This window comes from the organism of the source record quoted next, unplaced genomic scaffold (assembly GCF_019419815.1).
Source record: "Pyrus x bretschneideri cultivar Hongxiangsu unplaced genomic scaffold, Pyrus_bretschneideri_v1 Contig8, whole genome shotgun sequence".
Taxonomy (NCBI): Eukaryota; Viridiplantae; Streptophyta; class Magnoliopsida; order Rosales; family Rosaceae; genus Pyrus; species Pyrus x bretschneideri.
In genome coordinates this window covers 10953819-10969361 of record NW_025999820.1, presented here as the reverse complement: position 1 = coordinate 10969361, position 15543 = coordinate 10953819, and the positions used below count along the sequence as shown (strand labels likewise).

Below are 15543 nucleotides of genomic sequence, written 5' to 3'. Positions count from 1 at the left end.
GGATGGAAATGCTCTAAAGCATATATAAAAGGCCGACCCCACAAATTAGGTGTTGACTCCACCATCATAGTAAAACTTAACGACAAACCAACAGCCTTCTTCCCTAATCAAGGAAAACTAATGAACTTAAAAATTTTGAGTTTTAATGATAAAGAGGTAAGGTGTATAGTATTATGATTGACTTTTTAGTGTAAAAATATGATTTTTCATTAAAGTGAACATTATCAGAAATTTTTTTGTTAAAGTTCCTTAGGCTTGAAAACTTTGAGTTTTAACGATAAATACAAAATAAAAGGTAAAATGAATAGTACCATGCTTAATTTTTTAGAATAAAATTATGATTTTTCGTTAAAGTGAACAGTACTAGAAGTTTTTTGTTAAAGTTCCCTCAAGCAAAATGCCTTTTTCACATAAACTTTTCTTACTTCCTCTATATAAAAACGAAGAGAACGCTTTCCATTTGGACGTGTTACACCGTGATTTGAAATAAAAGAGAAACGACTCCTCGCATGAAAAGAGCCAATTGGTGTCATACATTTATCATCCCAACCAGATTTGACCATACATTATCGCATAAATTGTACTACTTGGTAGTCATCACTACAGTCAGTATTAAGACTTTAATGACACGAGTACACCGACACTGGCATCCTATGCCAATGATACGACAACATGTGCATGTTTCTCTCAACATGGCATTGTATTATTACCGCGGGACGCCATTGTGGCAATGTATCGTGCCATGTGAGTTGCTCTCATCCAAGGGCACAAAGAACATTCAAAACCAAATTAAAAGCACAAGAAAAATTCATACCTCAAAAGAATACATACATTAATAATATTAGTAGGTAGAAAGTATGCAACAACAGAGTGGCCACCACAACCAATTCAGGCAACGACGGTTTTCACATTGCAAGTTTAACTTGTACCACTTAAATATTAATCCAACAACCATAAATTAAGTAACTAGATCCTAAATAATATAAGAGAAGACACAAAATGGTGGGGGATGTGGAGGGCTCAAAGGACGAAAAACAGAAAATAAACTTCAATACAAAGCAACACTTACTACGCAGATACCGGCTTTTTCCTTGGGTAATTAAGAAGACAAAATCTCTTCACAGAAGATCCGCAACATTTGAAGGCAGCTCCTCCACAACCACGTTATAGAACTTCTGGATGTCAAACAGCATCCTCTCATCATCCTTCGTTACGAAGTTGATGGCAACACCCTTCCTTCCAAAACGTCCACTACGACCAATTCTGTGAAGGTAGTTCTCGGGCTGGGTGGGCAGATCATAGTTAATAACTAGGGAGACTTGCTGAACATCAATACCACGAGCCAAAAGATCAGTGGTGATCAAGACACGAGATGATCCAGAACGAAACTCCCGCATGATGATATCTCTGGTGTTCTGGTCCATGTCTCCATGAGTGGCAGAAACTGTATGGTCTCGGCTCCTCATCTTGTCAGTCAACCAGTCAACCTTGCGTCGAGTATTAACAAAAATGACACTCTGGGTAATAGCCAAGGTCTCATACAGATCGCAAAGAGTCTCAAGCTTCCATTCCTCCTTGTCGACATTGACATAGAATTGCTTTATACCTTCCAGGGTGAGTTCATCACGCTTCACAAGAATCCTTACGGGTTTGTTCATGAACTTCCTTGTGATCTCGAGGGCCTCAGGAGGCATTGTGGCTGAGAACACACCAACCTGAATCTTTGATGGAAGAAGCTGGAATATGTCGTAGATCTGGATCCCAAACAAAATTCGTATTAGATATATAAAATTTTAATTACAAAATTGGGTTGATTTCAGGAAACCAAAAGGAAATCAAATGGACGCCATATCTCAAGGTAGCCCAGGTCAAATAACAAAGCAACATACTGGTGGAGCAAACTACTGTTACTCGCTGCATTACAATCATGCATACAATGTGAAAGTATCTACACAGAACATGAAGACAGCTCAACTACTCAGCATATTTCACATTCCGAAATTTAAATGGATATTTCTAAAAAGCCCGGTAAGCAGAAACATGAGAAGTCGAAAGGAATATTAGGCTACAGTTACAAGATTTTTCCCACCCAACAACCGGGCAGAGTAATACTTAGTCACAAGATATACTATTTATTGTTTCATCATTGCACATGAGGAGTCCAATATTTACGTAAAACATCATTATTCAGAACATAATGCATCCACAAAAATCATGGAACTCATAAAACAAATGGACATAATTAAGTTGAAAACAGACCTGATCCTTGAAACCACGGGAAAGCATTTCATCAGCCTCATCCAAAACAAACATCTTGATGCTATTAGGACGAAGTGACTGCCTTCTAAGCATATCAAAAACACGACCTGGAGTTCCAACAACAACATGAACTCCATTTGACAGAATGCGTTGGTCCTCACGGACACTAGTTCCACCAACACAAGCATGCACCCTCACACCTAGATAGTCTCCAAGAGCCCTCATAACCTTCTCAATCTGTTGAGCAAGCTCTCGAGTGGGTGCAAGAACCAAGGCTTGGCATTCCGTCAAACTATAATCAAGCTGTTGAAGAATACCAGAACAGAAAGTTGCTGTCTTTCCAGTTCCAGACTGAGCCTGTTGAATCACATCAAGACCCTTGCAGAAGGGAACAATTCCTCTTTGCTGAATAGCTGAGGGCTTTTCAAAACCTGCAGAAAGAATTGCCGTTCATTCAATCATCCACCAGTCCAGAGAAAATACAGAAGACTAATTGAAAACTTCATGAAGACATTAAAGTACACCAGTTCTACAACTTTTCCTGATATCATAATACACATAACCAAATAAAAAGAGGGAAAAAGGTAAAGGCTAGTTGTGTATACCATAAGCATAGATTCCCCTCAGAAGATTCTCTTGAAGACCCATAGCATCAAAACTATCATAAACTTCATCATACGATGTAAAGAATTCCTGCCCATCAGTTGCAAGTCTGCAGCAAACAATTCACCAAACACGAGAGAAACACTTAGATCCCAATTTGATCTGACAAATTACATTTAACCACATAATAAAGAAAAAATGGGCAAAATAAACACATAACCACGACATTCAAAAACAGTATTCGTAAAGACCTAAACAGACAGTTAAAAAGTATAAAACGAGAGAATTCTTACATTTCGCTCATTTTGGTATCATACTGACGAGTGTCAAATTGCGATCCTTCAGGTGCTGCTGCCATGACTACAAAATTACAACAAAAACATATTTAAACAACGCCATGAATCTTCTCAACCTGTGCAGACAGCCATTCAAAGACACTTAATTCTCCAAATAATCCCATCGTCACGCTATTTTGAATTAAAAAAATTGTCTCAGATTTCAAAATTCCATGGTTGCCTCTCGAAAAACATACAAAAATGTTCATCGCTCCCCACTCTAGAAGGGTTTACGAACTCAGAACAAAATTTTACATCAAAACTCTTTTCGTCGCCACGAGAATATCAAAGAAAACATGGCCTAAACAGTATTACCAGCAATAATTCGAGAATTTCAAAGATTCACAGGCATAACAAAACGCAAAGATTCACACCAAAATATATGAACAGCACGAACGACAAGATTTATCTAAAACAAATTCTCAAATCTTAAAATCTTAAAACAATTAAAAAAAGCAGAAAATTATGCTACTCAATTTTTAGCAAAATTAAGAAATCAACATCAACGAACAGAAACCGATTCAGAATCTACAAATTCGGCAACAAAAATTGCGAATAAAAAAACAAAGAGAACCGGATCGAACAACAGCACGAGTGCAAAAGATAAAAGCGAAAAGGTGTGAAAGGAAAACCTGCGAGTGATGAGTGAGAGAGTTGAAGGCGAAGAGAGAGAGAGAGAGCGTCGCAAGAGATCTTTGTCCTGGTTTTCTGGGAATTAGGGTTTCCCAAACTCCTCGGATCTAAGCCGCGGAGTTGAGGAATGCAAGAGGGAGAAAGCGAGAGCGAGAGAGAAAGAGGAGTTGGGCGTCTGATGAGTGAAAACTCGGCGAGTGAGGGTTTGCGTATGGTCTTAGCGTCCCTCCAGATTCGATCCGGGTACGTGGCGGGTACTGATTAGCAGGACTGGAATCGGAGAATAAAACGGCCTCTTACACGCTCAAACATATTTGCACGTGTTTATGGGCCGCAAAAGAAAAAAAAATTAGGCCCAGTCGAAATTGTTTTGAAATCGTACAAAAATAATATAAAACTCGTATCCGACACTATTTTTCTTAACTGTTAAGTCACAGTTTAACATAAACACGACAATATATAATTAAAATTAACATTCATTTGTGCACGTTATTTTGACTTGTCTGCAAAGAGGAACCGACAAATATTTCTCTAATAATTGGCCATCTTAAACGGAATCTCGTTCCTCTCGACTTTAGAGTTCAAAAAAATTGCGGTCTTAATCTCATAATGGAAAAGAATTACATGCTACGACTTTTACTGTCCGAAAACTTTTTTCCCGCCAGGGGCAAAAAAGTGGGCCAATTAGTAATTTTACAAGTTTTACAGTTTTAAAATTCTTTCACTCTTCTTTCAAGTGCCCCTTTTAAACAGCAGAAGACGAGTGAACTCTTCCTAAACGCATCGGCAGCCGAATGTGCACAAGTGGCTTCCGAACTGCGAAATAACATCCACAAGACCACCGTAACCTCCTACTGCGGTAACCTGAACAAAACAACGGTTCAATGACGTGAGAACTGAAAAAGAGTTTTGCTAAGTAATGAAGTTAAAAGTTTCATTGCAGTGACCACGGGTGACCAGCCAACAAGGCTCCCCGCTTTGCGAGAGTCGGAGGAGAACGTCTATCGTTCGCAGCCTTACTGTAGTGACCGTGGCAGCTAAAAAAGAATGTTTAAGGTTTACGCTAGCCACACCTATTATTTATAGGAATGAGTCGAGGACAAAATCTATACAAAAGGATTCGAAAAGCCAGATGGTTTTGATTACTTGTGTCACTCAACCTACTTTGAGATACATAATCTTCAATCCAAGGATAATGCTGGTAAGACCAACATTTAAGACAAAACGCTTAAATATTATTAACAGATATCAAAGCGAAAGAGACAGCAAGTAAACATACCCCAGATGGATGTAATGAGACGGAAAAAGCAGACTGAGGAGCACATTGCATTTGTGAAAGAATCGCCCCATTAATGTCAAAACGGGAAAGCAGAGGTTCTGCTCCAACTGCTAATACCTGGAAAGGAGAGGTAACAGTGAGCTTTGGGATATTGGTTTTCCTTTGTACCTCCTAACTACAAACTAGGCATTTCTTTAGAAGTTATAACAGGCAAACTGGGCATAGTGTTATCTTATACTTATTGCTCCTCGTATCTATAAGTATTTAAACAATTTAATTCCCGCCTCATCCGTTGGCATTGAAGATTTAGTGACAGTATAACTGTATTATCATCTAATAGTCTAAAGAGAAATCATTGCTCATTCGCTGATATCTTACCAATTCAACTTATCCTGTTAAGAAATTTGGTTTAATATCCTTATGAAATGAAAACAACCAGAGTTACTGCTCACACCCTTTCTCTTGGAACTTAAATACGGGATATCGCACTATTAGAAAATTAACTAATAGAGGGCTGTGGTGGAAGCTCACTTGGTTTTCATCAAATACTACATCCTGTACGGATGCACATGTTGAAACCCTTGAAATGCATTCAGAAGCAGGAAGGTTCCAAACTGATAAACTCTGACCACTACCGCAAGCCTACGGAAGAAAAAAAAAAAAATTAGTACGTTATAGCAGCAAGCAACTTCAACAGAGAATTAGTTTAGAACACTAAAGCAACTACATTCTCATCACATAATTGCTTACCAACCAGCTTTCACTTGCATCAAGAGCAATGCAACTGACACACGAAAAAAATCCTTTCAACTTAATACCCTTGGCTGGCTCATATACTTGAACGCACTTTCCACTTTTGCAATCTGGGTGAAACCATAAACACATGCTTCTAAGAACAAGTCCATGTGATTTTATACAAAAACATACTAACTGTAAATTCTTAACAACTTTCTGCCACAATCCTTCAAAATTGAAAAATGCTAGGTTTTTACCCCATATCCGTGCTGTCCCATCCTCTGAACCAGTTATGATCTGAATATCGGAAAAGATCAAAAGATCACATTTAACATAACATTTGTCTAGTACCTCAGTGCACAGTGCTACTAATGTAATTGTAATTCTGATACTCGTCACTCTAAATGAACTAAAAGGGGTGGTTGTTTCCATAACATTTAACATAACTCAGAACAAAGAGAAGTGCCAGGAATGATTAACCTGAAGATAAAGAAGAATATGACCTAACCTGATTGGTAGAGTTCCGAGCAACTACAGAATGCAAGTAGTCTGAATGCCCCTTAAAAGTCATTTTGACTTGACCTCTTTCCTGAAAAATTTCAGATACAAATCATGCTATCAGTGCGGCTAGAAAATTATATCGAGAACAATGTAATATGTAAAAATGTTTCTCAACAGACACTTCATAACATGATTGAAAGATTCACCTTGAAAAAATACATACCACATCCCAGCAATAGACGCAAGAATCACCAGCAGCAGAAAAAATGCATCCCCCCTATCGTTGTCAAAGAGATGTTAAACACATTCGTTTGAAAACATACTACTTTCTAAGCTCATTAAATAATCAAAATAGAAAATAAAATATAAAGATGCATAGGACTAGAAAAACCTGCATACCTCGTTATAAACAGCTAGAGCATTGTTTTCTGGGATTGGAGATAAAGCCCCCCATGGACCTCTAAAAGGACAACAGTAATTTACAAGAAATGTCAAAGGAAGTAATGCTGGGGACTTATCATAACCGATGTTCAAATCAATATTAAGACATTCAGGGGAAAGGAAAAAAATTGCCCTCCGGCGGTTTTTCTTTTTGGTGACTTACTTATGTTGGGGATTCACAAGGTCAATTATGGGCTTCACATGCTTTCCTACATAAACAGCAAGAAATGTAAATCCAAAGAGTTAGAATCACATTCAATTTCCACTCGCCAAAACAACAGTATTTTAAGCTGTCAAAAACCGAAATCACCTTGCAAATGAATAGGCACATCTGATTCTTCCCAATCCTTCCACCTCCATCCTTGAATCCGTCCATCATCACCGCAACTACATGTAAAAAATCCGAGAAAACCAAATGGTGTAAACATGGTGAAACTAAAAAATTACTAAAAAAATAGTTCTTTCTAGTCAATAAATCTAGCATGAACATATAATCGAACCTCAACAAAACAGAATCTTCGCCATTTCCGTAAAACTTAACATCATAAGCAGGTCCTTCATGAGCTTGAAGGAAGCAAGTAGGTTCCGCCATTAGCGACCTACAAACACTACTCAAATTCACAAGTAAACCAACCAAAAATCAGCTGCTATCAACAGTCAATACAACGTCGTAGAATCACAAACAATGTAAAGGCCTGGAAATAATTACTTTGGCGATTTCACATTGCTGAAACCCAGTGGCTGCAACCAAAATTAAAAATTAAAAAATTACGAAAATTAATTAAAATTTAAAAACAAAATCATAAGAGGTTGAAGAATAAGGAACCTACGAGCTTGGAGATAAGGGAGGGGATGGAGTAGGAGGAAACCGATCCGTCGCTGGAGGCGACGACGACGGTGTCCGGGTTAGGGTTAAGCGACGGAGCCCAAACGGTTCGGAAAACTGTTCGGGTTTGGATCTCTCGCTCCTTCAATATGGATTCTCTGTATGCTTCTTCGTCCCAGTTCGTTGCGTCGCCGCACATGGTGGTTGATTTGGTTGCGGAAGGCGGGAAGTTCAGCTGAGCTTGGTGAAAATCTCTGAGCTTTCTTCACAGTGTTCGGCTATGGCTTTCGGTGGAGCGGAAATCAAACACGGACTAACCGGTTTGGCGCAAATCATAACCGGGCCGGATATGAAAAACCCAAGGGCTTTTCTTCGTGTGTGCTATGGGCCCGGGGCCCAATATTTGGTTCTGTAGTGGCCCACATGAGATCGAGGCCGAGGTTTGGTAACATGTTTTGTTGCTCCCTCAATCAAACTTCGTTATCCAACTTGCAACTTGCATTTCTCCCTCTTTCTTCTCACGTGATTTAGCAATTAGAATCAAAATTTCAAATACATTTTAATATAATTTTTATCTCATATTAACTCGAAATAATTGGAATAACTTTTCAGCATGATTGTCATGTCTTTAAGTTATATTACATATTCATTCACGTTGACAGTGTAATTGCAATATAAACCAAAATTAGGTTTGTGATGAGAATACAATCAGGTGTAACGATCAGATGACACACATTTTTTAATACATTTTTGTTAAGCCTACTCTATTATGTATTTTATTAATCAAACCGTCTTTATTTTAAATTTTTTTCTTAAAGATTATCTCTATCAAAATTTATATATATCCAAAATCATATAACCGTCGATGGTAACAAAGAAAAAACGATCAGTGACAAAAAAAAGTTGATTAGCAAAAGTAAAATGCAGTCGATGAAAATCATAAAATGCTGCAGTCCCTCGTTGGTTTAATATGTTGCGTTAACCGTACAACAACACACGCACTCCTCGTATTCTCCCAACCCCAGCGGCACCTTGAAAGCCGCTACCTTCCACCAAAAACCCTAGCGATTCTCATTCCTTTTCGACGAACCCTAATCGAAATCAAGATCTGTTCAGCCCTAATCGCAGCAATCTAACGGCATCCCGCGCTCCGTCCACTGAAACCGTGAGTGTGTTTCTTGCTCGTCGCGTTAAATTTCACAGATCTGTTAGCTTACTGCTGAATTGTGCTCTGAGATAATCAATACTTGTTTGTGTGGATTTTTACAGTTTGGGTCCGTTTTAACGTAGGAATTGGATTAGTAAAGATAAATCTTGGGGAGTTTTCTGTTAAATTTGCTATTGTTGAAATGTTGGTATGGTGAATTTTCCCGGATTATTTAATGGGTTGTGTTTGTTTTGCTTGTTCTTGATTTGAATCTGTTGTTTTTTAAATTCAGATAGCAAAGACTTTCGATTAGGAATCGATTCGATTAAGTAGTTGCAATGAGTGATAACAATTCCCCACCTGGGTCTCCTAAGGAGGCAGATCATGATTCTGATGCAAACCAAGCTGTTAAGGATGATAGCTCATTGGAAACCATAGTCCGAAAGTTCCAAGATTCGATGTCGGTTGGAAAAAGGCACACATTTTGGGAGACTCAACCTGTTGGGCAGTTTAAGGATCTTGGGGATGTGAGTTTGCCTGAGGGCCCGATTGAGGCCCCTACCCCTCTGTCTGAGGTCAAACAAGAGCCGTACAATCTGCCAACTCCATATGAATGGACCACGTGTGATCTGGACTCGGAAGATACCTGCACTGAGGTCTACAATCTGCTGAAGAACAATTATGTCGAGGATGATGAGAACATGTTTAGGTTCAACTACTCGAAAGAGTTTCTTAGATGGGCTTTGCACCCACCTGGTTACTATAAGAGCTGGCATATCGGGGTTCGTGCAAGGACTAATAAGAAGCTGGTTGCCTTCATTACTGGTGTTCCTGCTAGAATCCGGGTCCGTGATGCGATTGTGAAAATGGCTGAGATTAATTTCTTATGTGTGCATAAGAAGCTGAGGTCGAAAAGACTTGCACCGGTTATGATCAAGGAGGTGACAAGGAGGGTTCATTTGGAGAACATATGGCAAGCAGCTTACACTGCTGGAGTGGTTCTTCCAACTCCGATAACAACTTGCCAGTACTGGCATAGGTCTTTGAACCCAAAGAAGCTTATTGATGTTGGGTTTTCAAGGCTTGGTGCTAGGATGACTATGAGCCGAACCATAAAACTTTATAAGCTACCAGATTCACCCGCCACTCCTGGGTTCAGAAAAATGGAACTTCGTGATGTCCCTGCTGTTACTCGTTTGCTTAGGAACTACTTGAGCCAGTTTGTGGTTGCACCAGATTTCGATGAAAATGATGTCGAGCATTGGCTTCTACCAGAGGAGAATGTGGTGGACAGTTACTTGGTTGAGAGCCCAGAGACTCATGACATCACTGACTTCTGCAGCTTCTACACTCTTCCTTCGTCTATCCTCGGCAATCAGACATACTCAATCTTGAAGGCTGCATACTCCTATTATAACGTCACCACTAAGACTCCATTGCTTCAGCTGATGAACGATGCACTCATTGTTGCAAAAAAGAAGGATTTCGATGTTTTCAATGCACTTGACGTCATGCAGAATGAGTCGTTTTTGAAGGAGCTGAAATTTGGACCTGGCGATGGGCAACTTCACTACTATCTCTACAACTACCGGATGAGGAACGCGTTGAAACCCTCGGAGCTTGGACTTGTACTCTTGTAATTTTTCCGGTCTTGGTTTTTGCACTTTGAACTTGACAAACCATTCCTGTTTCTTTTTTTCGGTCCTTTTCTCGTGGCTAGCTGTTGTCTTTCATTTGCCTTTGCTCCTTCGGACTATCATCAAAGAATATGAGATTTTGCAATGCAGTTTAGAGACCTAAATGTTATGGTTATCTTACCTGTAAGCAAATGCTTATACAGTAAACACTGTTTGGTGTTTGTAGTTGAAATGGTTATTTTGGAACAAAGATTGAGTTTATATCTTGAACATGTTTTTGCATTTCATTCATCCTCCCCCTCGGCATGATGGCACGTTGATGGCGAGGAGAGGAAATCGAGCCTAGGTTCTCGGGTGCATGAGTAAAACACTCGTCACTCTCAAAAAGTCATCCCGAGGCACGAATGATAACAAATTCCTAACATTCTACTCGAGAAGGCTCGTCATTCATGTAAGTTGAACACAAGACCTTCCGCTTACAGGTGAGGAGGACTAGACCGTAGTGCTATAGTGGCGTCCGACAAAAAACAAATCCACAAAACAAGTGTTTAATGACTGTAGTAAAGCTATAGCTTAATTAGGTGGAATCATCAAATTACATCACTTAAAACCAATGATATTTCCGTACCACAAAAAATACAAGAGCGTGTGATCTCTGATAGATAATTCAAGAACAATTCTCCATATCCCCAACAGATCCAGTCTGAAGAGGCTGTATAACTACTATTATTAGCAAAATGAGCAAAAGATATTTTCGCTTCGGTTGCACCCCACTAGCGAAAGGAAGTATAGCGAAGAAACTTTACAAACGGTAATCATAGGATTCGTATCTCACCCCATCATCACGACTTCACCTTCTGAACCTGTCCAATTCGGAAATCGTCAACATATAGTCAAAAGGAAGTGGAAAATCTATGCAATAGGTGTAAACAAGTCGGAGTTTTGGATATTACATTGCTCCAAAATCTCGTTGGCGAACTGCAGCATTGATTCTGTGTCTTCAACCATGAAAGATATCCTCTCTGCCTCTTTCATTTGTTCTGCTGCCAGATATGATTTGTATTCTGCTTCGGCAATGCTCTGTGCAGCAGCTCGTGCCGATTCCTCTAATGTATCACTACCAACGGTCACATATACTGGACTCTGCGATTGCTTTGGTTGGATGTCATTTTGCATTGGAGCAGGTGCTTTCATCACACTCAAGGGATCGGTTTTCACCTTGTAGCAGTGTTGAATCTGCATTGGAATGACATAGTAATTTATATAAGCTAATATTCAATATCGATTTCGGCATGCAAAGTAATCTGGCAAAAAGTGCATACAAGACAAAGCTTGGGAAACAAACATCGATAGAGGCAGATTAAACCTGGGTTAGAAATATCAGCTAATAAGCATCACATTCAAGCAATCACCTTTTCAAGTTTGTCTTGCTGAACCAGCCTTCTCAACCTACCGGTTAATGACTTTCTAAAATTTTGGGGGACCTCCTTCCTTTGCTGCAGGAGTCATTTTATCATGAGAATTGAGTGGTTATAAAACGTGAAAATCACAATTAGCGTAACTTCATCAGAGACATCAACTATGAATTGGAAGCTTTTCTTCGTAAATTCTTTCAGACAATCTCGTTCTCACCAGCAAAAGAAGTATAAGAGATATTTCTGAAGGTAACCCAAATATAATGAGCTTGACGGGTATTGAAATGCTCATGATTATCCATCAAGTAACTAATATGAGACAGAAAAGGTCCATTGCTATTCTACAAAATGCTATATTTTCAAGAAGTAAAACAAAGTTGATGTTTTTCGAAGATCTAGCATAGGAACACGTGGTGTACCACAATTAATTGAAACATAAATCTATAAGAGGTTATATAGGAGCAAACTATTATCCTTCGTGACAATATTACTTCCCTTCAAGAGTTTATACAACTATTATCATTATTGACAATATTAGTCCCTTCAACATGCTAATATACAGCTTCCTCCGCAGTGAATCAATTAACAAAGTCTCAACGATTCTTTTAATTTCATTTCCAAGAAATAAAAGAAGAGAGCATAAATTTGAGACATACCTCGATAAAGCTAGCAATAGCAGTAGCGTCCAATCCATTTGGATCTGTCGAGGCAGAAAGTGCTTCAAAAATCATTGCATTGCACCTAATAATAGAAGAAAATGATTGACCAAAATGAAATTCAAAAAATAAAATAACTCATACAAAAATAATAACAATAATAAAAGCAGTCTGGCTATTGGAGGTACAGAATAGATAATATGAAATGGATAACAACTGTAGACATATAAAACACAATGTACAAATAAACCATTCAATATATTGTGTTCTTAATTGTAACCAAAAGATGCTATGTTTGACATGAGAGGATCAAAAGTAATAAAGCATAGGATTTATGGCTGAGACGAAAGTAAAGCATCATGTGATATGGTTCCGGGAAAAGATTGAAGCAAGATCTGCCCACTAGGCTAATTATTGCATCAGTGTAAGAATTGTCACAGAAAACAGTACTATAGTACAGATTATGATAATAGAGTTCCGTATGCTCCAGAATTGCACCTTCTATTAGTTGGGGTATTTCTTCATTGCCTTATTGGGGTTGTCTAAGAAACTATGCCATGAAACCATGCATTCTTATTGCATGCAAGAGGAAAGTGTACAAAGCTAAGAGGTCAGAAACCTTATCAACTTAGTACAACTATAATGTTTAAAAAGATGATCACCTGACATCTAGTTATTAATCGAAGAAACCTTGGCACCATCACCTATCAACTCCTCTCCTTTACCCTAACTGATTAGTCAGCTGCCCCCGCCCCATAATTGTGCCAATCAATAAGAGCCTAAAGAGTTATGTCATTCCACATTCTAATAGTTTTTTCCACTCATAATTCCTCATATGGGTTTTTCGCAGTATGTATAACTGCAAATACATTCTGCGAAAACCCCATGTACTAGCCACATATGATTTCTATTGAATTGATAAAAGACAAAGGCAAGGAGCAAAACAGATTCATACACTGGAGCAGGTATTGCATCAGATAAGCCAGTCGAGGAATCATCTGCAACTGGAGTTGTATCGCGTCTGACTGGAGTTTCTGTTGATGCCTCGCGTTTGAATGGAGTTGCCGCTGGTGCATCACGCCTGACTGGAGCTTCTGCTGGTGAATCACGTCCAACTGGGGCTGCAGCTGGTGAATCACGTCTGACTGGAGCTGCTGCTGGTGAATCACGTCTAGCTGGGGTTGCTGCTGCTGCTGCTGCTGCTGGTGAATCGCGTCTGACTGGAGCAGCAGAAGAAGTCTGGGGAACAGATACTGAAGCAACAGCAACATCTGGGTTTGTTCTTGCTTTGGGCCTTGATTTTTCCCGAGGCCCCGTGCTACTAACAGTCATATTCCTCCATTTGTCCTATACAAGCAAAAATCAATTTGAACACAAACCATAGACATAGTAATCATCTAGAAAATGTTTCATACCACATTAGATACAGTCTACCAATTGTTATGATATAAAGCAATATTAGTTCATTCAAATAGAATTCCGCAACAGGCAGGCAAATTGGCGAATCTGAAACGCTTTCAACATAAAATTACACCTTCCTACGATTTTGACACACCGTTCTCAAAATTCATTTCATGCCTAAATAACATTTAGCCAACTGATGAGGAAAAATGGAAAATCAAGTAACTCAAAGAGCGGCTTCCAACTTTCCGATAAGTGAGCGAATTTCGAATCAAAGTCCTGAATCAACAATCACTATGCCAGAAACAATTAGCTATTCGTAGCTCTAACAGGTTCACCACTTTAATCCAAAACTCCACAAATTCAGACTCGGCCATGCTGCCATGCATCATCATTGTAATTAATTTTAGTCACATCACAGGACCAGGCAATTTTCATTCAGTAATATTTCATTTGATCCAAAAAAAAATAAAAATAAAAACAAGCAAACCCATTATTTCAACAGCACAAAACATTCGAAAACAACCACCACAATATGCAGCAAATTCAAGTTCTGGAATTTCCATATTCATAGCGATATATTATATATAGATATCGAGAGAGAGAGACCTTGAGATCAATATTGGAGCGAGAAGAGAGAAAGGGGTTGAACTCGGGGTCCTTCTGGATGTCCTTCCACTTGCCAGTGCCGTGTTTCCTAACCCCCGCTCTCAGAGCTTCTTCTTCCTCCACGTCCATTTTTGCTTCGGATTTCCCATCTCCTCCCTCCCTCTCTCTGTATCAGGTATCAGGTATCAGGTATCAGCAGTACAGAGCCTGTGACTGCCGCGAAGAAGCTTTCACGTTTTCGTTCTCAAAAACGAGGGTTGGCTTTCGTACCACTTCTTCAACTACATATTGAATCATAGACCGCACTTAAAACGGCGCCGTTTTGATCTGGACTCTGTACACAACCCATAGGCCCGGTTCCATAAAAACTTCGGTAAACCTGATTTGCAGGACAGCTCTTACATCGTATGAGAAAAGCGTGGGGTCGAATGGGAGGAGAATAAAAAAAAGTTTTACATATTTATGAAATGTGCGAGACGCAATCGGACACTTTTAACTAATTTGTTCATTTATTTATAATAACAAAAAAGAATCAAGCCTCTTGCATGTAAATTTTAAAAAAAAAAAATTACAAAACGAAAGTTATTTTTTAAAATGTATTAAATATATTGTTTTGAGTAAAGATGCTTGCCACATGAAATAATGAGAAAAGGGAAGTTTCAATGGGAAAATGCTTGCCAGTATTTATCTTTTTATGGTATGTTTAGTTGTAAAGGATAAGAATATAAGGTATGAGTATCATATTTATTTCATATCACTCTCATTTTTAAAAGTGGAAGTAAATATGTTAACGTGAGAAGATGTTTCAAGTTTGAATTTCCGTTCTCAATTCAATCCTTTGAACCCTTGTCATCTTCATTCTCACGAAACATCTAATACTAATTAGAACGTGAGAATCTAGCACTAATTAACAATGGGCGGACAAATGCAAAAATATTTTGAGCACCATATGCAATACTTCTATCTCTAATGTACGGTATTCTCAACATATCCTTACACGTGCGATGTCTGTTTGTATCTAATATCTATATGATTCTTGTTGAGCGACAATTGAGTTGTGTTGAAA

At 38.8% G+C, this 15543-nt stretch overlaps 3 protein-coding genes across 3 annotated transcripts; 1 reads left to right on the top strand and 2 right to left on the bottom strand.

The window, feature by feature from the left end:
• Positions 1-811: 811 nt before the first annotated feature.
• On the bottom strand, positions 812-7904 carry LOC103951951 (DEAD-box ATP-dependent RNA helicase 3, chloroplastic). Its single transcript, XM_048575254.1, has 18 exons — positions 7617-7904; positions 7496-7527; positions 7287-7385; positions 7097-7173; positions 6950-6995; positions 6745-6805; positions 6569-6622; positions 6353-6433; positions 6102-6141; positions 5860-5972; positions 5641-5751; positions 5110-5226; positions 4607-4694; positions 3830-4087; positions 3156-3222; positions 2865-2971; positions 2260-2690; positions 812-1754 (listed from the first exon to the last, which is right to left on the bottom strand). Exons 1-18 carry the CDS (start codon positions 7809-7811, stop codon positions 1119-1121), a joined length of 2613 nt encoding a protein of 870 aa, XP_048431211.1. The 5' UTR covers positions 7812-7904; the 3' UTR covers positions 812-1118.
• A 624-nt stretch (positions 7905-8528) lies between these two features.
• On the top strand, positions 8529-10659 carry LOC103951885 (glycylpeptide N-tetradecanoyltransferase 1). The gene is made up of 2 exons (XM_009363363.3): positions 8529-8777; positions 9052-10659. Exon 2 carries the CDS (start codon positions 9098-9100, stop codon positions 10397-10399), a length of 1302 nt encoding a protein of 433 aa, XP_009361638.2. The 5' UTR covers positions 8529-8777; positions 9052-9097; the 3' UTR covers positions 10400-10659.
• Positions 10660-10948: 289 nt separating this feature from the next.
• Positions 10949-14626, bottom strand: LOC103951888 (single myb histone 4). The gene is given in 7 exon segments (XM_009363368.3): positions 10949-11259; positions 11350-11632; positions 11809-11892; positions 12468-12552; positions 13423-13814; positions 14478-14599; positions 14602-14626. Coding segments are annotated over 7 exon segments (1023 nt in total). The 3' UTR covers positions 10949-11227.
• Between the last annotated feature and the right edge of the window lie 917 nt (positions 14627-15543).

Excerpts from the sequence above, each read along its gene's own strand:
- LOC103951885 (XM_009363363.3), top strand. The coding sequence starts at position 9,098 with ATGAGTGATAACAATTCCCCACCTGGGTCTCCTAAGGAGGCAGATCAT.
- LOC103951951 (XM_048575254.1), bottom strand. The coding sequence starts at position 7,811 with ATGTGCGGCGACGCAACGAACTGGGACGAAGAAGCATACAGAGAATCC. Across the intron at positions 7,528-7,616 it reads CCTCCCTTATCTCCAAGCTC|CCACTGGGTTTCAGCAATGT; the intron begins GTAGGTTCCTTA and ends TTTTGGTTGCAG. Across the intron at positions 2,972-3,155 it reads GATACCAAAATGAGCGAAAT|ACTTGCAACTGATGGGCAGG; the intron begins GTAAGAATTCTC and ends TGTTTGCTGCAG.